This window comes from Paramisgurnus dabryanus, chromosome 8 (assembly GCF_030506205.2).
Source record: "Paramisgurnus dabryanus chromosome 8, PD_genome_1.1, whole genome shotgun sequence".
Taxonomy (NCBI): domain Eukaryota; kingdom Metazoa; phylum Chordata; class Actinopteri; order Cypriniformes; family Cobitidae; genus Paramisgurnus; species Paramisgurnus dabryanus.
Window position 1 is genome coordinate 25146386 of NC_133344.1, and position 26703 is coordinate 25173088.

Genomic DNA, 26703 nt, shown 5'->3' on the forward strand with positions numbered 1-26703 from the left:
CAACCCCTAATGCTGCGTTCAGACCAGCCGCGGTAGAGGCGTCAAGCGCAAGTGATTTTAATGTTAAGTCAACATAAAGACGTGTTGAGGAGCGTGTCTGGTGCGGCGCGAATAAGGCGTTTAGCTTGGCAAATGCGCGAGTTGCAAAATTTGAACTTTGGTGGAAAAATGTGCCATGTTAACCAATCAGGAGCTTGCTCTAGTAGTGATGTGATTACAGGAAGCAAGCAGAGTGGCAGAAGTCCCTCCCATGACGCAAATTTTCGCGTAAATGTCTCGATGACTAGAATTTCACGCGCGGCTTTCACGCGCAAATGAAGCGAATAAACTCAAAATGTTCAAGCGGCAAACTAGACACAGTAGACGCGAATTGGACGCCTTAAACACGGCTGGTGTGAACCCACAGGAATACTTAGTAAAATATTGGTAGAAATTGGGTTGGACTAAGGATATAAGGTTTTGCAGAATCAGGCATTAATATGTGCTTTTTAGATAATAATAATAGGCAATATCTCAGTAATATTAACGCTAATAACCAACCAGTTAATATTGAGAATTGTAAACTACACTAGACTCACCAAAGTATTAAAAGTGAGAAGTATACATAAAAACATGCATTTTAAGGTTAGACTTTGTTAAATCCACTATTGTATTATAATTGTTCTACAGTCCATACACAGTCCAGTATTTAGTTCAATTACATCAGAAGTAACTGTAATTAAATTACTGGAAAAATAAGAGTAATCCCTGACTTTACTTTTTCAAGGACAAAGTAATTAAATTACAGTAATAAATTACTTAGTAACTAGTTACACCCAACACTGTATATGGTATTAAACTGGCCACTTGATGTTGGATAGAGGAAGTTGTGTAAGAATTTAAAGTAAAGGCATGCAAGGAACATATATCAGTCAGTAACGAGATAAGTGTATATACTTTAGACCCTCCGAGCAAATCTTACTTTCCTCCTACAGATGGGAAACTCCATCACTGCATTACATTACATTACATGAAAGAGTATTTTGAGCACTCATGATAATGAAATGAGCACGGATTCATCCCAGCGCTCTAGCTGTCATGAGCTATCTTTCTGTATTTACTTCAGGTCGAATTGTTAACCGAAGAGCAGGTGTGCAAGGAAATTGAAATGATACTTATGAGGCTATACAGATACAGGCAACATTCACAATATACGGACGCAGACATGTTTGCAATCCAGCTAGACAACAAACACATACACAAGCACAAATACACACATTGTAAGCATTTTAGTATCTCAACCAGATAAAGCAAATACAATGTTTTGGGTCATATTTAACAACCTCACCCAAAAAATGACAATTTACATGCAAAAACTAAAGCTTAATTTTAGTACACATATCCTTATTGCATTTAATATTCGTGCTTATTATAGATATTATTTTTCAGGGCAATAACTGACTTTTTAAACACCTTCCCAATTTTTTCTCCCTTCCAAACACACACACCACATCATAAACCAACAAATCCCCAACAGACCATTACACCGACATGTCACTATTATTTTAAAATAACAATAACAGGAGCACATGCAGTGACCTTTCCCAAGGACTAAGGACAGTGAGTAGTGCCCATCCACATACCCTCCCCCTTTCCAGAGTAATGGGTAAAAACAAACCAACTATCAGCCCTCTGCAGCACTAACCAAATCCAGACCATTACAGCCTTACATCGGGACAAGATAAATAACAGTTCATGAAAACAAGTCAAATGTCAGCATTATAAATATTCATTAAGAGTATAGTATTATAGCTAGTGTAAAACATTTACACCTTCATTACACAATGGCTCCTCTGTGACCTAAACAGTTATTTATAAGGTGTAACTATGTTTGTTGCTCACTTGGAAGTTGAAGTGCTAGTGATTATGAATTATGAAGACATTAAAAACGAATGCTTAGTCAGTTGAGTACACAGAGTAAACTTGTTTAACGGTACATTATTCATAATCTCTGTAACAGTAATGTATTAATCTGACTGCTGGCCTGGAGAGATGATGTACATTATGGCAGTGTAAAAAGAAAACATTTGCTGTAATATATTCAATTATTATTGTTGGAATGCTTGATTCTGATTGGCCAGTCACAACATTTGCATGTTTGTTTTTCCCAGATAACAACCGCTTAAAACTAATAACACACGGTAACCAGGATGCTGCAAATCATTTGGACAGGTACAATTTAATATTACACATAAATGTATATAAAAATGTCTTTAATAACATACACTCACCTAAAGGATTATTAGGAACACCTGTTCAATTTCTTATTAATGCAATTATCTAATCAACCAATCACATGGCAGTTGCTTCAGTGCATTTAGGGGTGTGGTCCTGGTAAAGGCAATCTCCTGAACTCCAAACTGAATGTCAGAATGGGAAAGAAAGATGATTTAAGCAATTTTGAGCATGGCATGGTTGTTGGTGCCAGACCGGACGGTCTGAGGAGTATTTCACAATCTGCTCAGTTACTGGGATTTCACACACAACCATTTCTAGGGTTTACAAAGAATGGTTTTAAAAGGGAAAAACATCCAGTATGCGGCAGTCCTGTGGGTGAAAATGCCTTGTTGATGCTAAGAGGTCAGAGGAGAATGTGGAGGTATGCAGCAAAGCATTTGTGAAGCCACAACACGCACAACCTTGAGGCGAATGGGCTACAACAGCAGAAGACCACACCGGTTACCACTCATCTTCACTACAAATAGGAAAAAGTGTCTACAATTTGCACAAGCTCACCAAAATTGGACAGTTGAAGACTGGAAAAATGTTACCTGGTCTGATGATTCTCGATTTCTGTTGAAATCCATCATGCCTTGTTACCACTGTGCAGGCTGCTGCTGGTGGTGTAATGTTGTGGGGGATGTTTTCTTGGCACACTTTAGGCCCCTTAGTGCCAATTGGGCATCATTTAAATGCCACAGCCTACCTTAGCATTGTTTCTGACCATGTCCATCCCTTTATGAACACCATGTACCCATCCTCTGATGGCTACTTCCAGCAGAATAATGCCCCATGTCACAAAGCTCGATTTATTTCAAATGGGTTTCTTGAACATGACAACGAGTTCACTGTACTAAAATGGCCCCCACAGTCACCAGATCTCAACCCAATAGAGCATCTTTGGGATGTGGTGGATCGGGAGCTTCGGGCCCTGGATGTGCATCCCACAAATCTCCATCAACTGCAAGATGCTATCCTATCAATATGAGCCAACATTTCTAAAGAATGCTTTCAGCACCTTGTTGAATCAATGCCAAATAGAATTATGGCAGTTCTGAATGCGAAAGGAGGTCAAACACAGTATTTGTATGGTGTTCCTAATAATCCTTTAGGTGAGTGTATATGACAGTATATTTACAAATGATTACACCAAATAGTGTTTTCGTGACAATGGATTGTCTTGTCTTATCTTATCTCTCAAAAAAAAGGTGTTTTCCTTTGCAGAAGGTCTGCATTCATTAAAAATGTGCAAATAAAATATTTCAAATCAATATTTAATATTTCTTACATTACTTTTAAGGTAAATAGGTGTGTAATAACAAGAGGGATAATGTACAGGCAGCCGGTTGTTAAACTGTCCAGGGTTACTGCATTTCTGTTATAACAACCGTCTGCCTGTACATTATTCCTTACTTAACAAAGGCACCTTCTAGATTTCATTTAATTAAGCCAATGATACTTTTTTAAGGCTTGCTTTGACCTGTCATGATAGCAACCTCACCGCAATACACAAGCAATTAAAAGTTAAAGAAAAACACAAAAATGCATGTCAGTCTTTACTGCATGATTATAAGATTTACTGAATAACATTCTAATGACTGTAACAAAATAGCCATAGAGTTTCATTTATAGTAACTTGGTTCATTTTTAACCGTAGAAGGCTTATTAAAGCAGACAAGCACAGGGGATGGTTAACAATTTTTCTTGTTAATAGTGTTGTTTGAGTAATATAACAACATAACAGAGGCAGGTCTAATAGACTGCATTTGCACGGCAACGTCTAATGCACACATCTTTTATTTACAAATATCCATAGGCGAATATTCTTCACAAAGCACAAGGTCATTTAGATGTGTCTGTGTTAATGAGTTCACAGTCTCAAACTATGCAGAGAACAAAGCAGAAATATAAGTTTAAGAAATATAAAAATTAAGTTTAAAGAGCAACTATTATTCGTTTCATTATTTTACATTTCCTTTGGTGTGTACTGTAAGTGTGTATTAGTACATGTTAATGATATGCAAAAGTTATAAATCCCAAAGGAAACGATGACACAAGTTATCGTCTCCAACGTAAATCTCTTTTCTTGGACTACAACAAACACACAGATTGTAGGCAACAGTTTACTTCCTAAGCTTGTTGACGTGGACACGATGGTCATTATCATAATTCCTCCCACTTCTAAAATGTTACTTCCCGTAAATAGCCTATAGTACTATTCGGACAGGATTAGTTTGGGGAGGTGGGGTAAAACAATTTTTATCAGAACTTCTCAGTGATTTTAGTCCCGTCCGAATGCTCCATGCCAGTTATCATTACGGACAAAGTCAGTAAAGATTGCGGCTACTTTTATCTTCCATAAAAAGGTCCGTAGAAATTACCTCAGGTAATAGTAGTCCCATACGAATAGACCAGCTGTAAATACATTTTGTGATTTTCTGTAATTTTGTGTGTTTTTCAACAAAAATGTACGGTACTGTATGTGTTAAATAATGTGTCTTTTGAACCATAAACCACGCAAACACATTGTATAGCAAATACACAAAATAAAATTGTTTTAGCAACAAAATATGTACTCACATTATTGTTAGCAGATGTATTTTTTCATTGACTGTGATAATTGTTTTAAAGCAAACCTCTCAGATGTAACTTCATGGCACACTGGAAACCTTTTTTGCAGAAAGATCAATCAACTCAAGTTCACTGTTAATCTAAATGTTATTTCATTCTTTCTGAAGTAATTTACTGAGACAGATCGCTTCTCTCTACATGTTTGCCAGAGGAAGAACAAACGTACGCAGCGAACAATGCGATGTTACAGAGAGTGATTTGTCAATATTCATTCATGTAGTTATTAATAACGGCTACACATTGTAGTCACAGGTTAACACTCCTCTTGATCGCCATGTTCATCTGTGGTTAGGGGTCTCTTTTGAAGCATGTCACAGACCACATCAGTCATTACACTAATGATATGAATGATTATTCAGTAATATAATCCGGGCATTGATGACAAAAGACGGCCAATGGCAGCACCCACCTCTTTCTCTCCACAGATATTACTGATGATGGAGTTGGAAGCTGGGCTGGCAGAGGGACCCAGGACCGCCACCACTCCTTTGGACATGATCTGGCACACTGTCAACAGGCAAGAGAAAGACCAACCATCATTTATTACAGACGAGTAGTGATAACGCGAGATGTAAACTTGCCAAGAACATCGCAGAACTTCTTTCGGTTTTTAAATTTGGGCAAAAAAAGTTGAACACAGTGTCTCTGAAGAAGTGATGTGTTTTTAAAGGGACAGATCATGTAATAATGAAAAATCATTATTTATTTATTTTCTGTCAGAAAAAATTGTCATAAAATGGTCTCAAGCTGTCACTAAGGGAGTACCTTCAATTTTGTACATTTTTACAGGTATACTACATATAATACTATATTGTACCTTTATGGATCTATTGTGTACCTTTAAAGGTACAGTTAACTTTTTTTTACCCCTAAAATTGAACTAATTGGTCCTTAAGGTACAAAATAGGTCATCATACTATTGTAACCCAAAAGGTACAACAATTCAATGTGTTGTATAACAATAAAGGTACAAAAAATAAACCTTTCAATGTACCACCCAGTGACAGAAAAGGTAGTTTTGTACCTTTTATGTACTCTTTTTGACAGTGTAATATGTGCCTTTCAGGTATGTATACATCTGATACCTTTGAGGTACTAATATGCACTCTTTGGTACCAATACAGTATGTACCTCTGACGTACTAATATGAACTCTTTAGGTGCAAAGGGTGTAATTTTTGAAAGGGTAACAACCCAGTGAAAGCTAGGGACCGTTTCTTCTAAGAGTGTTGTCCTTTCAAACCCATTTCTGTTAGATGGTCAGAGAGTCGTGCTTAAAACCCAAAGGTCGCTGGTTCGATTCTCACGGCTGAGTGAGATCATTGAGAAAGCTAAAACTTTGAGAGTTTTATAGTGTGCTTTTGGAGCCATTGTCACGATGAAGTGCTGTTTTGTGACAATGGTTGTGTGAATTAAAATGAGGGAATATACCAGGGCTGTACCGATTAATCGCATGTCCCATTAAAAATGCCTGTCTGAAATCGATTCAGTATTGATTTTGAATCGATTCTGTGTTGCATGCACAGCTTGTGCGTGTACTACAGTGTTTTGGTCAGTACGAAGTCCTTAATCTTAAATCATTTTGAGTCGGAGTCATTTATAACAAACTCATTGAACATTAAAACTCAATAAAAATACCTGAAACAATTTGAAGAACAGCAATAAAAATATACTTATAGACATTTCCTGGAATAACGTTTGTAATGCTACTTCTTCTGTGGCACAAATGGAGTTTCTGCAGGAGAGCGCATCCTGGCTTTGGGATGTGCCGGGATTTCACCATAATATAGTTAAAATTCATTCACTCATTAACACGATTAATCGTTACAGCTCTAGAAAATACTGTACTGTAACTAACAACAGAATTTTTATTCTCAAACCCGTATGATGTTTTCTAAACCATATGTGTACTACTTTTCATATTTGTGGAACGCTGAAGCCATTCTGCATGCTCTGCACCATTGGCATCACTAAACGAAATTGAAATAAAGTAGTGATTGTTTTCAAACAGGCTTCCCGCACACTGTTTACTCAAACAAACAGAGCAATGTAAAGTGCAACACTTTACCGTCTGTTTATACTTTTTGGGGTAATAATGCCACAATTTGCCTTACTTACAGTTGTCTCTGCGCATTAAGATGGGACATAAACACTTCAGCTCAAAATATTTCAGGGAGAATAAGAGCAAATACAATAATCATCCTGCAACCAATCAGAATCTTAGAAATGTTATTAATCTGGGATTTTTCTATCTCTCACACAAAATTATGTTTCATTATTAACTGACCATTGAGTGAAGTGTCCTGAAATTATATTTGAGCTTCTCTATTTAAGATATATTTGAGAACAGATTCTTTGTTTCTGCACACAACAGTGTAATTTTACATGGATTTATAATCTCTCTTTGTTTTAATTAGGATTCTGTGTGCAGTGTAGTGAGACAGTTGTTGCTTCTTTAACAGCTGGAGCAGGAGGGAATTCTGGAAAAAACAGGACTTTAACTACGTCCCAAATGACGTACTATACAATATGCACTTAAAGGGATGCTCGAACTGATTTTGCCAAGTGGTTGATGTCCTCAGGGCAACATATTGTGCAACATAAACCCACCCCAAACCTATCCATAACCAAACCCTAAAATCAGAGGGACATGATACGTGAAAAACAATGGTCTAGAAAAAGCTAATCCTGGTTATAAGCTTAAACTTAAAAAAACCTGTAAACTTATTTCTGAAATCTAATACATAATGTTGCCCTGAGGACATCAACCACTTGGCAAAATCAGGAGAGCCTAAAGGCAGAAAACGGAGAATAGGAGAAAATACTACTATGGAAGTCAATGGTGCTCAAAATGGTTTTGATACAAACATTGCTTAAAATATCTTCCTTTGTGTTTAGCAGAATGAAGAAAAAGCATGTGATGAAAAGATCATTGGCTGAAATTTTGCACTTTGAACATGTATAAAACCGCCATTAAAAGGTCATGAAACCCTGCAGTGTTTTCACACCTTTGATTTGAAGGGTTTCAAAAATGGGCATAGTCAACTATGATGAGAAGAAGAAAGGAGATTGCATAAAAGCCGTGTTTTATCAGGCGCATAAAGATAATTTACACTCCGGCAATGTAAACATACCCATACACTTGTGAGATAGATAGTGATGCTGAGAGCAGCAGTTACAGCTATATGACTACTCCTAAAACTGAAAGAGTTATGATGAGGATAAAATCTTGCATAAACATCTGAATACACAGGCAGAAAGGATATTTAATAACCTCGCTTGTATTATCACATATTTGTGATTTTAAGAACAAGCTGGTGAAAACAAGGTGACATAACCGTTGCTGATAGAGTATAGTGCTGCGGTTTGTCTCTTTACAATGATACAGCTACTTAAATACATTAGTTTTTTTTTTTTTTTTTAAGTATATCATGTCAGAGACACCCACATTATCACACAAGGACTACAATAAAAGTGATCCTATATTGTTTCTTTTGCAAAATGACAGCTGGTAGCATCTCCGAAAATGTGTTTTTGGGTCTTAATGCCTCTTATATACTGATAAGCTAATGATGGGATAGTCAATGGGTATTGTTAACAGTTTTTAACAGTCTGACTACTACGATGTAATATTTTGGTTGGTTAGCATAGTCCAGTTTTAAAAGCAATCACATTTACATATACAGTATGGATTTAAAAGAAGCTGTTATCCAAAGTGCCCTACAGTGCATTCAATCTTTACATTTATGTGTGTTGCCTGGAATTGAATCCACTTTTACGTTGCCAAGTCAATTTGATTTAAAACTATTTCAATAATTTTAATATATATTAATTTAAATAATTTTGCATTGTTGCAAGGCAGCTGTATAGTAAATATTTGTTATAAGGCAGTAGACAAACAGAATAAAGAAACTAATTTCTCAGCAATCATCTCCTAAATATGTTACAGAAATAATGCATGCATAAGACATGTAACCATTATCCAATTGTACCCTCACGCCGGTCGTGTGATCACTTTAATGACCATTAGAGTCAATACATTTGACAAAAATGAGCAGAGGCGTATCTGAAGAATGATGTTACTGTGAGAATTGAGTAAGCATCCTAGATTGTGGTTGGATTCAATACGTTTTCATTCCTTTCATATCACATCGGATCACACACATTAGCATGCAAACCACACACAGTATGGAATGTGAGAGGATGCACGCTTCAGTGGTTTCAGAAGGGAGTATAGCAGGGCAGGTAACATTCGGCTGTCTGACATTTCTCCCTTCCTGTTCCTGCCACTGATCCATTCCTAATTCAATCTCTGAATAATGCAAGCTATTACAATGCTAAATTAAAGCAAACATGTTTAATATCCCTCTGTGAGCAACTCAATATATTTTTTCTCCCCATTATTTGATTTTTGGATTCGGAGGGATGTGATGTTAAATGTAGGGCTTCACAGAGAGACACAAGCTGTTTGACTGGAGAGTCTCACTTGTTACCAAATGACTATGGTATTAAAATTGGACTCTTAAACACTTAAAAAATGTCAAATCTGGGATTCAAAATCTATTCTAATCTATGTAAAATTTTGCAGATTACTTATTAAAATAAGCACATTTGTGATGTAAATCACTTTTAGTTTTGGTCAGATTTCTTTTCTTTAACACACAAGAACATGTGATGTTCATGGTAGCTTAAGTGTTGTAAATTAAACAAAATTTTATTTACACTCAAATTGTTTTAAATCAAATGTCTATATAATTTGTAAAGAACAAAAATTTTTACAAGTGGACATTGACTGTTGAACATCACCGTATCTGTACAATTTTAATAGAAAAGGCAACATTTAATCAAATCCAGATTAATGCTGATTCAATTTTTTTATGTTTTCATTTGTTTATGGAGTATTAACTGGTCTCTGAGAGTAGCTCCATTATAACCTATGAAACTAAAATCTTTTTACTATTTGTGTTTTAATACTTTTTGACTCCAAAGACATCAAAATATGACAGCACATTTTATTATCTGACTAAAAAGCTGCTAATTTAATTGTCACTGCATAATAGTTCCTTTATACAACAAAAATATTTTTTTCTGCCACAGCTAGAAATAGACATAAGGAATAAAAGAATCAATTCACATTTACTCCAACACAGCAGGCCTACACTCTCAAAAATAAGGGTACAAAAATCATTGAGGTGGTACCCTTTCAAAAGGTACACCTTTGTACCTAAAGAGTGCATATCAGTGCCTCAAAGGTACATACTGTACTGATACCAAATGTACATATCTTTGTTAAATGTACTGCCTCAGTGATATCTTTTGTCTAAGCATGTGCACTAAATAACAAATCTTACTTCTATTGTTAGAAATCACGCTGGCTGGCTTATCACTTTCAGTTAGATTTGAAACTTCAGAGAGAAGTTGTAAACTCTATATCTTTCACTTCTTAAAAAGTAAACACGCTCACAAAAAATACAGTACTGTAGGTAGTACTCCTCAGGCTAAAATTACTAAGATACAAAATGTTTGAATGGAGTTTGTCAAAATTACGGGGTAATTCTGTTCATATTGTGTGAAAGAAATGCCATGTTCAATTATCCTACTATTGGTCTCTACCTGTGAATCATTTAAAATGTGTCCAATGCATAGACCATTAAAATCATCCTAAAAAGTTAAGGCTAAAGTAAAACTGGATAAAGAAAGAGTACAAAACAACTGTTTGCATTTACTTACAGTATACTATGCATTATTTTCTAAGTGGATTAAAGAAAAACGATTTAAATTCATAGTATTACACTTATTAAAACTTCATTAATAATCAAGCATATTCAATCGTATTGAAAGGGGTGGTGCAGTCAATCTGTGATCCAATCATTAGGAGAAAAGTACACTATATGCATGTATGATGTGTGAATCATACTTTCTCAATAGGATGCAGAAATACCTTGTACACATGCGCAGAACATTTGTGCTCAAGTTCACGTCTTATATTTACCTACGTATCACAAGGTTCTTATCTCAGAAACATGCAATAGCAAGGCAATGGTAAAATGCATTATTAATGTAATGGGGTCACGCACTGTACATTCTACAGGGTTCATGTTTCATAACACTACATAAAGAAATAAAATAGCGTTGTGTCTTTCAAACAGTGTGTTTTTATTGCCTACATCTGAAAATTTCTTAAGAAACAACTTTCTCCAACTAAACTTTTACTTTGTACATCAAGAGATAAAGTGAAGGGAGGTGTTGCCAAGTCCTCTGCTTTTTGGCCAGATTTAGGCTACTTTTAAAATGTTTCCGCAATTTCATTTTTTTCTGTGGGTTAAAGATGAAAGGATTTGGTTCATTAGTTATTGGTATTTGGGCTGTGAATAGTCATTAGGGTGAGTCTGGGCTAGATTAGAATGTCTATTGGTTTTGATATGCGAATCTGGCAACCCAGGCTGTGCGCTTGCGCAGACTTTTGATTGACAGAATTTTGTGCATGTAAACACAGCTAATGTTTGGTGTAAATTATTCTAAAACATGTAAATACGCTGCTTATGAAGCTATGTATTGCAAAATTTAAACAAAAACGTAATTTATATTAAATATCCTATTTAAAAGTTTACATATGCTTCTCTCTGTGGAATGTATAGTATTACGAAACAAACATACGTAAATGTATTATTCAAGGAATACTACATAAAAAACTAAATAGAATTTTTATGATCTCTCTTATTATTTTTTGTTAACATCCTGCAAGGCACTTTCGGGGTAATTATTTATTCAGCACTTACTGGTCTCTCCTGTCTCGTATTCACTGTCTCTTAGCAGCTCAAAGATGTCCACCTCCAGTTTGCCTGTGGTGGAGCGGTTGCTGGAACGGTTAATGCTGTCTTTTGCCAGAGTGATGGCCAATCGCTCCCCGCGGCTACACTCCATTGGGTCATCAAGAATGGCAGCTGGGACACAGAAAAAAAGACAGAAAATCAGAGAGAAAGACCAAGAAAGTTAAACATTTTTATGCGTAACATATTTTGACAAATAGATCTGTTGTGACAGAGACTAAGAAGCCTGCAGGTAGCCAGAGGATATATTCGAAACAAGGAATCATGGGAATGCACACATGATTGTTTTCTTTGTGCCAACAAAAAGCATATTCACAGCTTCACCTACAGTAGATAAAATAATATTGTTCTTTGACAAGTTTCTTCCTACCTGTGCAAGCAGCCCATATACAGTAGATTTTTTTTTGATTACATAGCATATAGGATCTGTTTTTACTTGCCACACTATTGCACAGGGAATAGACAATATCTTTGCCCTATTTTTACAGTCGTGACTTGTTGCTTGATACTGTTAATGTTTGACTGTACATCCACATACTTTCTTCATATCAGTGTTCAATTTGCTACAAATATGACAAGTCTGTGGTAAGTTGATTTAAGGCTTAGTGACAATATCTGACTATGCCTGTATCTGACAGTCTGGCCTATAGGGATATTAAAATCTATGTAAAGCAAATAACATTTACTTGGGAAACCTTGTTATAGCACCAGAATGTTTGACATGAATGAAGGTGGATCGTGTTTGTCATAGTTTCAATGTTAGAAGTACATTTTTATGTATATATATATAAAAAGATAAAGAAATCTTTATCTTACACTATGTTCTAGACACTGACAGGTCATATCAAGAAGACAGATACAGCTGAGCAATCTGTCACTTTTTGTTTTAATGTATATCACACTATTTTAAAACAAGCCCAGGGTATTTCTGTTTCTTGCATGTATGTAGTATTGAAATAGTTTTATATGTGACCCTGCCCAAAAAAACCCATCTAAAGTCATTTTTGTGATTTAATGTTTTCTACATAAAATCATCCAGCAAATTGTAAAAAGCATTCAATGAAAATATAACCTTGATATCTTTACTGTATATCTTTAATATTGACTGAATAAGGTCATGTCAAAGATTGAAATCAATAATAAATAAAATTTATATATATATATATATATATATATATATATATATATATATATATATATATATATATATATATATATATATATATATATATATATATATATATATATATATATATATATATATATATATATATATATATATATATACACTAAGTTTCTGCTGAATAAAATAAAATGGTATTTTTTACATCTTAGAGCCACAACTGTGCATAATTCAATTTTCAATTCAATTTAATAACAAATATGTTTTCACACCGCTTGTCAAGCCTGTCAGAAAACAGTATGGTAGCAGAGAATATATGTTTTTTCATGTTATAAATACTGCACTAGTAAGCATAGCACAGCCCACTCAATCATAAAGACTATAAAATCATCATTAAATAATAAATATAATACGTAAGACATAAATGGAACTGCTGTGATTTAGTCAGCTTTAATGACAAACAATTTAATTCAGATAAGACAAAAACAGACACAACAGTCCTCCTAATAAAAAAAGACAATCGACAGAAGACTTCCATAAATATCCTGAAGTTTGTTTAGTGATGGTAAATGAAGATCTGTGGTGTGTTGTAAATGAGATTAAACGTATTTGCTCATGGAGAGCTCTGGCAGCAGTTGGCCAAACACTGAAATTTTAATGTGCGTTTGGGTAAAAGCAATTACGTCTCGATATACAGAGGTTTAATTTGTGCTAATGCACTTTGCAATAAGAAAACAAATTTCTGTCTAACAGAGGTGATTTAAAAAAAAGTAATTATAAATTAACGCACTATGTTACAGTACATTTGGGGAATGCCCACGTTCATTACAGACTTTCCCCCATTGGTAATACCTGGAAATATATTACAATGTGTATTTGCATAAAAACTAATTTCTCTACCAAAAAGAGCTCTTCTTTTGTAAGCTTGTAAATTTTGTTTTGTCTCGGCCGGCTATAGGCTAGTAAATACTCTGGGTGTGTTCCAATGGCATCGCAGGATATTTAGCCACTTGCAATCCATAACCTCCTCTCATGCCTCACTATTGGCATCATTGTTTAAAACATAAAATTGTGCATTACTTTCGAAGTAAATGAAGTTAAAGTCAAACTGGCATTACTTGTAAAATCCTAATTGACAGCTCAAGTTATAAATCTATATTTTAAGCTTAGCACTGTGAATAAGTGTAAGGAGAAAGCTACCGAATCCAAGGAGTATATGAACCACAAACAGTCTATTTCAATAAAGTCATTGCACACCACCTCATACAACACAAAGTCTGGCAAAAAAAAAAAAAAACATGGTAAGCTTAATTTACCAGGAATTGTTACTGGAAAGTTGTGCATGATGTAAGGAATAATTGACAGCCGCCACTGATAAGGATGTCATTTTATGTACACAAAGCAAGTCTTTGAGTTCAGCTCAAGAAAAATGGGGGCATACTATAGAAAAAATGTAACACCGAATAACTTCGGTTACAGTAAATGACTTCGCACACGTCCTATCCTACCTCCAGTAGCCAATAACCATACAGCTTTCTGTTCTCACAGCGCAGGCATAAGAAATTCAAACTGAGCAAATCTCCCAGAATTCACCTTTATATCCTGCACCAAAAAAAAAACAATGGCTCTCTGTGCTAAGCCCCGATGTTTTCACTCTCAATCCATGGCCAGAAATGTAGATGTCAAGGCAACCAAATGGAATTGCAGGTGCTAAATGGAATCCCTGCACAGGGTAAAAATATAAGAAGAGGAGATCTGTTCTGAGGCAATGACATATTGAAGGCATTGCCGTAAGAGACTCAAACCAATGGTGGAGAAGGGCTTTGCTGCAGTACCCCTTCTATTCAATCTTCCGGTCTTGCCTCGGCTGCTGACCCTTTTAGAGAAATCAATGCCGAGCAGCGCCGCATTCCAGAGCACGAGTTCTGCAATGATGTGCATGCATGGGAGCTGACTATGCTGGGTCTTATTATCTTCATGCTATACCAGAAATGCATGGTCTCATTGCACTGCTGTTGTAAATAGACTGTCCCTATGTCCATATAATCGCATACTTTGGCAGTACATACTGAATTAGATGAAGTGCCTACTTGTCAACCTTTAAAACAATATGCTTTGCGTTGCATGTGTGGGTGCAGTATGCATACAGCCACTATGCTTGCGGATTCATTTTAAAGGGCATCTATTGTCAGATTCACAATTTTTCATTTTCTTTGATGTGTAAGTGTGTATTAGTACATGTTAATGATATGCAAAAGGTACAAACCCCAAAGTAAACAATGATGGGAGTTATCGTCTCCAACGTACCTGTAAATATCTTTTCTTGGACTACAACAAACACACGGATTGTAGGCAACAGTTTACTTTCTGGGATTGTGAATGTAGAGAAGACCGACATTATCATAATTCCTCCCGCTTCGGACTCAGTCTGTAAGTCAACTGCTGTCAGCATTGCATTGTGAACAAATCTTTCAAACATGTTAGGAGGTAACATGAGACGTATTCAGGCCAATCACAATGTACAGATTAGCTGGCCAATTGTAGGTGATTTTGGGCACATGGTAAGTGTTTGATTTGTGTGTGTGTTTGGCCTTTATTTGTAAGGTAAGTGAATTGTTCACGCTGGTTGAGCGTAATGATAAAAATACTGCACGACCTGATGCACTTTTATGAGCTATTTATTAGTTAAAATGAGTCACAGGGAAACTCATCATTTTGAAACGGTTCACTTACACACTAAATTATCTGAAGTGGTTACTAAATTAACATGGCTCACTCATTTCTTGAAGTCAAAACTGTTGGTAATATCAGAAATAAACCAAAAACCCATTCTGAAGTCATGCAGGGAACTGGATTTGTGCTAGCGAATTGCAACATCTGTTTGTGTAAAAAAATTCTATAGAAATTACAGTATTACTCCCCGCTGTTTGCCAGTAACTTACTGTAGATTTTAAATGAGGTATTTATTATATCTTTTATTTACTGGCTCCAGTTTGTTTAAAGTTAAATAAACATTTAACATTAACAAGTCTTTGTCAACATAATAAAACTAAAATAACAGCCTCATGCAAAGCATTCTGGGGACCAAAACCTAAAGACTTGTTAATGTTTAATATTCATTTAACTTTGAACAAACTGTTGCCATTAAATAACATACATTTAAATTTACAGTAAGTTACTGCCAAACAGCTGCATAACTACAGCAAATATTTTACATTGTTTATATGCACTCTTGCTGTTGTTTTTGTGCTATCTGTCCCCAAATGTTAGCACCATTACTCCAATTACCTACCAATTAACCTGCATCGCTTGCTAAACACAATGTATAATGCAGTTAACTCTGAAACAAATCGTTTGACATTACAGTTCATAAAGGTTTAAAGCATCTCCCGAAGGTTTTCAGTGCTACATCATCAATACAGTAAAGCTACTAAAGTCTTAACATTATACAGCCAGACTGGGCTAACAGTACGGTAAACAGGCTAGCTGTGAAAGACAGGAAGTGATCACTCACAGGGGTCGCCCACTGTACAAACGCACCGTCACCCACTTAATCAGAGTGACTGAATGCATATAAAACTGGCTGTTGGATCACCTTTAAGTGCCGTAACGCTGTAAGATCCAAATGAGGCTTGCAATACATAAAAGTACAGTGCGGGATCTATATGTCGCGTTTACGTAACATCGCTGATTATTAATGAGCAAACTGTCCACAATAATGACAGGAGACAGATTTATACTGTAATCTACTGTAATTGCATTACAGTGCATGTTTTGAGGTCCTTTCAAAAACATTAAAGAGCTTTTGCAGCATGAAAGAGATTGATGCTCTGTTTGATGTGGCTACAGGAGGTATTGCATTCAGTTATTGAGATTTTCTCTTTCTTTTAGTATAAAGGTAGTTTGAGAAGCAACTGTACTGTTTGCCTAGCCTGTCTTTTAACTAGCATGGCCAGGCTTGTTTACCATCCTATAAGCTAGCATGTGAAAATTCACACTATAAGCTTGACTTTTCAGGGAAAGCACTGTGAATACATTTTAAGACTGTCGATCTGATTTGATCTTGGCTTTTATGGTAGCAGCACACAAGACCAAGATATGTTTGTTATTTAAAAGTAAAGATTTACGGTGCGAGATTGAGATGCATTATCACAGGGCTTATAGCTTATCTTTGCATTGTCCGTCTGGGCGCAAAACCTTCTTAAAGCCAAACAACTCAGCAACCGCAGCTTACACTGGGTATCTCCACATCAGATTTGAACTACTTAGATTTGCTCTTCACTTCGTCCCAGGGAAATTGACAGAGGATCTAACTACAGCAAACTAAAGACCCTGTGAGATCAGCGCTATATAAGCTAACATTACGTGATATGAGCGTCTTACAATGCTTTCAAAGGTTGTTTGACTTTAATATTGACTGGCCTTTTACCATTTTTTGATAAAATAGAATACTGGTTATTACTAGGGGTGTGACAAGATCTCGCCATAGCAAAATGTCATGAAATGTCTTGTTGAGGTGAAAAGCATTATATCAGCATAAAGTTGAGTTTGTGTCAAAATCTTTTACAGTGTATGGATTATATTATTCTGTCTTTTACTGCGGGTGCTTTTTGTTTGGGTTTCCAATTATGTTCGTATGGGAACTCATATAATGTCTGAGGCGCGTTTGTTATGTATCTGTCTTGTGTTTTATAGTTCATGTCTTTTATTTCGTATCTTTTTTGCAGCACTTCGCCCTTGGGCAAAGTAATATTGACAGAAGTTTGAGCGAGAGGGGGAGTGGTCAGGAGTGATGATGTTACTGTGCGCCGAGATCGATCAAAGTGCTCTTCCGCCACACAATATAGTTCTCATTTTTTATCCGCTTATAAAACCACCACGCTTTATTTTGTGCCGCAATACTTATTTGTGTAACTACTCATGTAACAGTCTTTAAATAGGGAAACATGGAAGTGTTTGGTGGCTTCTAAATTCATCCCTGTTTGGATCCTAAGGAATGAATGGGGCTAGGCTAAATGCTAACACATTCACGACACACTGTAGAAAGATTAAGTGCACGCATTGAAAAAAGACAGGTATGTATTCATTTGTCTAAGTTGAGGTAAGAATGTAGTAAAATATTTAAAAAACTGTGGTGTTTTCCTTTAATGACAGTCCTAGATTAGTTAAAAATTGCAAAATTATGTGATCTCAGTTGAATAAAATATATTATCAAGTGTCTCAGCACACACCTAGTTATTAGTATTCCACTTCTCCGTCCTTTATATGAAAGATAAGCAGGGTATTTTTAAATCTGATTTGAATTATGTTTGGAACCAAGTCGCTTTGGAAATAAGTGATTTTAAGGTTATCAATAATGTTTAACGATCCACATTCTTCTGCATCTACAAAGGCCTGATTGTTTATATAATAATAAGCCTAATAATAGTTAAGGTTTCATTCACATATGCCACTGTATATATCTTCTTTAGGCACACATTCAGCTCTGGACTTTTTTAAACAGATAGATCATCTATCGCTGAATGGGAATGATCTGTCTCGTAAATCAACTTTTAATTACGGCTTCTAATTAAATTTTTATTTTCACCACAGCAAGTCTCGTCTAATTCCAGCATTGACACTAATTAGTGAGGACCCTGGATGAGCCGTACAGACAGAATCCATCGCTGAAGGGCGCAAGGCCCCAGTAAATCAAAATGCTCACTACTGTACGGATATCAAAGTCACTTTAAGATCACAATTTCTGTCTTTCGTTTCTGTGAATGAAAAGGTGTTCTTACACATCTTTCATAGGTGGTCAAGCATTCGACTTTTTATTTCCCCAAGTAGGGATGGAATTAGAGAAACTAAATATAGCAAATGAGAAATGCCTGGCTGGGCTTTAGAATGAATTGTTTAAGTCACTCCTACACAGAGAACCTTGGCAAGAAATAACAGTACACGGTCCAGAAAGACAAGCCTAAAAAACTGCTCATAATATGCCAAACAGCGTTATCATCGCATCAGAACCAGTGTGGATGTGACTTAAGCTGGGAATACACTGCAGGATTTTTGCACTCCTATAAGATCATTACTTTATCAGACTTTGCAACATGGATCGTTTAAACTTGCGTACGACAAGCATGTAGACTGTACGATGATGACACAAAAGCTTCGGCGGATGCAACATGCGTTAGCGCAACGTCACCAGCATGCGCTAGTCATAAACAAATACCAGTCTGATACCAGTACGCAGGTCGTAGCAGCAAACACACTGTGCGGTGATCATGCTGAATTTCTGACACTGTCAGAAAACTATCGTAGGCTATATTTGGACGCAAGATGGGGAAAACGGCCCTCTTTGAACCTCTCTCACTGTACGACATAGGACCACCAATGAAGAGCCACAATCACAGAAATCGCAACAATTGTTTCACAGTGGCAGTGTATCCCGGGCTTCACATGAGGACTGGAATGAGAACTTTAAAGGGGCAATGTGTAAATTTTAGAAGGATCTATTAAAATAAATGCAATATAATATACATAGCTATGTTTTCAGTGGTGTATAAAGACCTTACATAATGAACCGTTATGTTTTTACTATCTTAAAATGAGTCATTTTTATTTACATGAAGTCGGCATTTTGTGCCATCATGTTTCTAAAGTAGCCCTACAGTAAATGGACCAACTGCTTTACAGAACGTTTTGTCACTACGTTGTCTCAGGCAATGACATGTTTGTCCTGGGGCGGCTACTGTAGCTTCACTATGTGCTTTGAAAGCAGACTGGTGTACATGGCACGAATCTCAGCTTTTTTCGTGCCATGAGTATGAATGTCTTTTTCGTGTCAGTCAGCATGAATTTCTATAAATAGTTTTCATGTCCGTGAAAACTGCTTTCTTTTTCGTGATATTTTATTTATTGTTTTCTCATTGTTTTTTTTATAATTTTCTTACCATTGTCGCTTGGGGTTGGGGTTAGAATCACTTTCTGTAACATTTTTAAACATCCTAACACAAACCTCAATTCTAACCTCAACTCCAGGCGAGAATAGTTTTAAAAGCGGAAGAAAAACATGTAGAAACCAATACATAAAAGTATATCCTAACCCAAATCCAACCCCAAAATGATTTTAAAATGGGGGGATGAAAAAGAACAATCAGTGTTGGGGAAAGTTACTTTTAAAAGTAATGAACTTTTTTTAAACTAATTGCGTTACTTAGTTACTTTTCATGGAAAGTAATAATTATGTATGCGTAGGCGCGCACGCATAGAGTGCGTTATTCTACATGACAACATTCAGTTTAATTTAGTATGTATACATTTTTTATTCGATTTAATTAAACTGAAAAGTAACTTGCATTACTTTTTAAAAAAAGTAACTTAAATATTAATGTGTACATTTATAAAGTAATACATTTCTTTACTTGTTACTTCAGAAAAGTAATATTATTACATAATGCACGTTACTTATAATGCATTACCAACAACACTAAAAACAATACATTAAATGACAAAAAAAAGAAAGTCGTGCTTTATAACATGACTTTCCGTAAGATCATGTTGTTTGAAAGAGAGGGGTGAACAATGGACTGAGCCGTTGGTTCCAATTCACAATCACGTGACTAGAACCTTTACACAGTGCACCTTCAAATGTTAAAATTATCCATTTATTCTGTTCTTTCATTATCACGAAAATAAATATTTTTAAAAAGAGTACTTTTAAAGTGGGTTCAGTTTAAGTACATTTAAATTCAATGCAAAGGTGCACTCAGTAACGAATAATAGATCTAGCTGCATAAATACAGCATTAAAGAGAGGCGCAATAGATTTTTTAATGTTTTATAGATAGCAGCTATGATACATTTATTCTGTGAGCAAACCTTTTTTTAATGAGAACCCATTTCTGAGCACACCTTAAAAAACTATGAACAATAATACCAAGTACTATGGCACAATGATGCAGTGATTGTATCAGATTGTAATTCAGAGGTACTTTGATAAATTCTATTAATTTCAAAGAACACAAAGGAATTACAATGAAAGTTTTCGTTTTTCTTTTGTTAATGACATTAATGTTCGGGTTCAGCTAGAGCAGCTCTCAAACTCATTGCCTCAACTTTGTACACTACCACATTAAACTTGTTGGTAATAAAAAATGTTGATTATAAAAATCCTCCACAGGGACATTACCATGCACATAGTTGAAAAAGCATGCCGCAGTTTAATATTTAGGTCTACATTTACGTTTAAACAGCCAATTTTGAAAAAAAATTGTGCACATTCACCCCATGTGTAAAATGTTCACCATCTATTTTATTGCACATTTAAGGTAAATTTAGAAAACAGGGCAGTCAATTGCAGCATGCATTATTTAACATTTGCAGGACCCCAGATTTATACTTACTGTACAGATGTAAGACTTTACACAAAAAATGGCTTTAATATTACAGCTGTTACCCTTCCCTGAATCTGCAATTCATGGCTTTATATTTTATGTGACTATTACTGTACATCGTGGCATACACCAGTTTTTTTTTTTTAAGGAATAATAAATAAAAGTAAGAAAGGGTAAGAAAGTCCCTGTCTCATTGATCATGACCAGTGATCTATGTGTGCGTATATGTTTATGCTTTTATTGCTATCTCTCTCTCTCTCTCTCTCTCTCTCTCTCTCTCTCTCTCTCTCTCAGTGTGTGTGTGTGTGTGTGTGTGTGTGTGTGTGTGTATTCACTGAGGGAGGCCATTAGAGACAGGGGAATAATGATGATATTAATGGCAGCCATTGCTCATCTTGTCTGCCATTGGAGTGCAGCCCTTAGGATGTCTGTGCTAGGGATAATTGTTTACATCTTCAGTTGCCTGTTTTTATCTCATTTTTGCACACTTCATCACTTTGCACACACACACACACACACACGCACGCACGCACGCACGCACGCACGCACACACACACACACACACGCACGCACACACAGGGTGGAGAGACACAATGTGCAGGGATCTCCTAGAGCATTGCATTAGCAGTGCAAAGGTTGTAGGTTCGATTCTAGTAACAAACATACCTGTAGGCTACTGTTAAAATTTATACCTTGAATGGCCTGTAAGATGCTTTGGATAAACCAACTTTCAAATCCAAAAAGTGCACGCAACGCAATTTCATCATCAGAAGAGTGCGTGTTTACTGTACATGCACCGATGGTATTTGTGAAACCCTGTGTACATTTTATACGTGGTCGCGCATGCACGTACAAGAGAAAGGTCTGTGTACACGTACTGTACGAGTCAAATAAACTATTTGTTTGCCCGTGTGCTTACATACAAACAGACTATACTCCAGGTTTTACTTGGTCATATTTGACAATCCCCTTCTGCAAGAAAGTATACAAACATGTCAGTGCATTCTCCATGCTGAGACTATAAAGACTCAAAGAGACGTCTTCTCTTTGTGCTTATCTTGTATACAGTAAACAGAAGGCTAAGCATACAAATCCCTGTTAAACCGCAAGGAAAGCATGCTGCATTATAGGGCATTATCAAAGTTAAGCACCAGATCTTCTTCGTCTATCTTTATTCTTTCACGTGGAGAGCATGATGGAGAACCGCAGTGGACTAAATTCAATTGGTTTCACATTTACTCAGAAGCAGATTGCAGTAATAGTATCTCTGGAGTCCTCTTCTGACCCTGGGATTTGTTCATCGTCTGCCACCACACGCAGTGCCACCCTAACGTCTCCAAAAAGCATGCACGCACAGCACACGATTACATTAAAGACAATTGCTGCAAAATCGGACCTACCCACACGCTCTCATGGCTCAACAGGTCACCAAGAGAAAAAAATACTCATTTACGGTTAATTCTTATTTTACTGATACTCTATGCACGCCTGCTCCATGCACAAATTCCTTACCAAATATATGTCAAACTGGCTTACTGGAGTAAATACATTTTGTCAGTATCGTTATAAGAACCACAACCGCAATCAAAGCTTAAAATGACAGTGACATCATGGCTTTTTACTGGGAAACAAACCCATGTCCTTGGGTGTTGCCAGACTTAAAACAACACAATCAAAAGCTATTTGCTGTCTAAAGACTGAACATTACATGATCATTATTGTATGAGCTTTTCTGCAGTCAAAGAGTTCATATTGATTTGTGGGTTGGGCTTGAGGTTTGGGAGTTGATGTTTCCATTGATTTGTGCAGATGGTCCAGTGATTAAAAAAGGAATCTAACCTTTCATCCCAACGGTAAGCCACGTACCCATCAAGGAAGACTTAATTTAGACTCCCTATTGAAGTTCATGTTGTCACTTTCAAGGCAACAGGTCATTTTGAGCTAACCTTGTGCAATCCCGTTGCTCTGTATTATAATTCGCACTGCATTATGGGTAAAACCAGTGCCCAAACCAATATAGACAGATACTGTACAGCCACAGCGCTTCCATGGAGCATTACTGAACGATCATGCAAAGCAAATAAATGACAGCTATGATAGAAAGAAGCACAGGCACAACAAACAAACAGCCACCGAATGCGATTTATAAATGATTAACAGCACGATGCCTCTTCACGCAAGAAAGCCACTTTCATTTGTATAGCACACTTCATAATAGACAATGTTTCAAAGCAGCTATATAGGAAATAATACTGTAGGGAAGCTCATGTCTATAACTCCCTGATGAGCAGTTTTATAGGAAAACTAAACTGGAATGTGAGCAAACCAAAGGTGACTGTACCAAACACTTTATAAGATGTGTGCAAGATCATAAAATCTTAACTTCAGAAGATGAGATGAGCGAAACTTAGAGAAAGAAGTGCATTTGAAGCAGCTATTTTTGAAAGCTCAGTACATGTTCCTGCCCACCTGTGAACGGCCATTCATCTTGACAGGGCGGAAAATAATGTGTCTGTGTTATTCCACCCTGGCTTTTACAGCTTACGAGCGAACAGGTAGGATCCAGGTGGGAGATATTTTTGTAGACTGCTGCCAAGCTTTTTTAAAACACATGTCCTTTATCCGGAACAACTCAGTCGACAGAAAACCAACGTGTTTTGAAGGGGGTTTGACAGTGAGGAGATCTGTGCAGTATTTTTAATACACGTAACCAGACACTGCCAGCAAAAAATAAAGTGGTGTTGAAACAATGCCCAGTGTTTGCCATGCAAGATGATGGCAAGGCTTTTCATCATTGTTTTTGTTCTCTCTCCCTGCAGGATCTCTCACCTTAAACTCTTTCATTCAAGTTCCACTGGAGGCGTTTGATTTTTTTTCAGGCAATGCATTATTTCAAATAATTCAGCATGCTTGAAATCATTCATAACGTCGCTCCAGCTGGGCTAACACTTCTTACTAAATTTTATGCACAAATAGCATATCAAGAGCTCTTAGAACAAAGCTGAATTTTGGAAAAAAATCTATCTGATTGGACACTAGAGCAGCACGAAATTAGGATGGCTCATTTCAGATTACCCTCATGTGTATGGTGGGCATTTTTCCATTCTTGTTTCCACAAACCATAATTGTCTAACATACAAAATAACTGGTCCATGTCTAGTCTTAGGGGGATGAGAGGAACAAAAATATAGAAAATCAGTTGTGTACAAGTGGAACAATCTATTCAGCCCATTTAAAAGTTAAAAGTTCAATAAAGTTGTTTTGAAGTAAATAGTTTGTCACTTAAAGAAAAATTAAGTTAAAACAAATCAAAAATAGTAACATTTATGCGCTTTGTAGATGCTTTTACCCAAAGCGTATTAAAGTGCATTTAGGTTCTTTGCTTTTAGTCTGTGGTATTCTCAATTGTATAATCACAGTTGATATTCTCACTCAGTATGAAATGCAAGTGTACCATTTCTTTTTTAAATTATTCAGGGCTGGCCCGTCCTACAGGCGATACAGGCGGTCTCCTAGGGCGAGTGCACGGCACCATGTTAGTACTTGTATTACATTATACTCATGGATAATAAGCAACTGTTTTACACGCGGAGACCTCATTATTTAACATAAAAATCCCAGAAAGGGTGAGAACTTCCTAATGGTCCATGGTCAGCGTGAACAATACCCAGGACAGTTTGCAGAACTGTCACTGTTTAAGCCTTGTCAAGTTAATGCGAAGGAGAACCCATGCGTTGTCTGAGAAGTTTTGTGTGCTTGCACATCCGAAAGCGCATACCCAGAAAGCTGCATCTCGGACAGCAGTCAATTAATTTTCGTTCACGTCTTTATGAACTTTATTACTGACCGTATGCATAATATACTTAAGTACAGACCATATATTTCAAATATAACAATATTTGAAATGTATAAAAGTTAGGCTGGTTTATTTTGTTTTATTTTTTTTTATTCTTATTTTGGCCAGGCAGGTGAATTTAAACTGCCGAAAACCCCTTTGAATTGAGCCCTGCTCCACCAATATTTAAAGGAACAGTATGTAGGATTGTGGCCAAAATTGGTATTCCAATCACAAAACTTGTGGCTAAAACTGGTACTGCAATAGCACAACTGGTGGCCAATACACAAAATGACAACATAAACATCAGTTGAGGGCTGCAACTTCACTTTTTTAATGACAATATCCTGGCCGGACCACTGTTGTCAGTGATATAAGTATTTGAAATGAAAATGATTTTTTTAATGTTTAGTGACATATCAGGGCCATTTTATGATTCATTGATATACATTTCTTACATACTGTTCCTTTAATATTAGAATAAGATCTGAGTAATCCACACATGAAAATTTACTGAAAATAATGCATACAGAATTACAGTGCTACCATTGGGGGCCCATCTTCATGATCTTGCCTATAGGGCCCCACAACCTCCTGAACCGACCCTGATTATACTGTACTGTACATGTTAGATATTTTTTCTGAATAGTTATCTACTTTAAAAAGTGCTATACTCTGTGCTAGAAACTTTAAGAAATATGTAATGACACACTCAATCCTCCTTTAGCTTAATGGCAACAGAAAATGGAACATGGAAATGTACTTTTTCGATATTCTTAAAGATCCCAAAGAGAGGCTGGAATTAATTTCCGTTTCATTTTTGCTGTGTTTAGTAGCGACTGACGCAAAACCATATGTAGTTTAATGTGAATTCAGTGCTCGGCATCTGCTCTGCCATGACCGGCTCTGATGATTTATGCTTTTTTAATATATGTGATTTATGAGGTCGTTTATTTACACAATCACACAACGCCGGTGTGCAAAGCCTCAAGTGGGGATGTTGGTTTTATCCAATGTTGCAGCTAATTTGCTACATACACCAGATGACATCTAGAGATAAGAAATAATGATTTTTTCTTCAGTTCCCTATTTACATCATATAGTATATTTTTACAAGATTTCTATCACAGGGTTTTTTAACCCTATTACAAATAAGAAAAATAACTAATTTTATTTATAGGTGCTTTTCATGACAACTAATGTCACCTTATAATTAAAAACAACAATATTTTATACAACGATATTTCTTAACACATATGCAATCATAAAATAAACCTGTTTAAATAAATACATTTTAGTGCAAGATTTGAATGTGTAAATGGCACAGTGGCTCAGTGGGTAGCATTCACAGCAAGAAGGGTCCCTGGTTTGAGCACCGGCTGGAGCTTTTTCTGCTGGTTAGATGAATTGGAGATGTCAAATTCCTCTTTCCCCAACCATTGGTATAAATCAACATGTGTGTATCAACTTGTGTAAAGATTAACCAGCTATAACCATTAAAATAACCAGAGAAGCCGGAATGGCGTTAAGAATAAATAAATAAATAAATAAAAGTGTGAAGACAGCCGATATCACTGATGTCCTGGGAAAGGGCTTTCCACAAATGAGGGGTAGCATTACTAAAAGCCCTAAACCCTTTGTAGTTGAAT

At 36.2% G+C, this 26703-nt stretch overlaps 1 protein-coding gene across 1 annotated transcript in view; it reads right to left on the minus strand.

Moving 5' to 3' along the window:
* grik4 (glutamate receptor, ionotropic, kainate 4) overlaps positions 1-26703 on the minus strand; it is a 381199-nt gene that overhangs the window by 131918 nt on the left and 222578 nt on the right. The window contains exons 4-5 of the mRNA XM_065281202.2: positions 11669-11833; positions 5300-5397 (exon numbers count right to left, since the gene is read on the minus strand). Coding sequence (XP_065137274.1) covers positions 5300-5397; positions 11669-11833 — 263 coding nt within the window. The remainder of the gene's footprint in view (positions 1-5299; positions 5398-11668; positions 11834-26703) is intronic.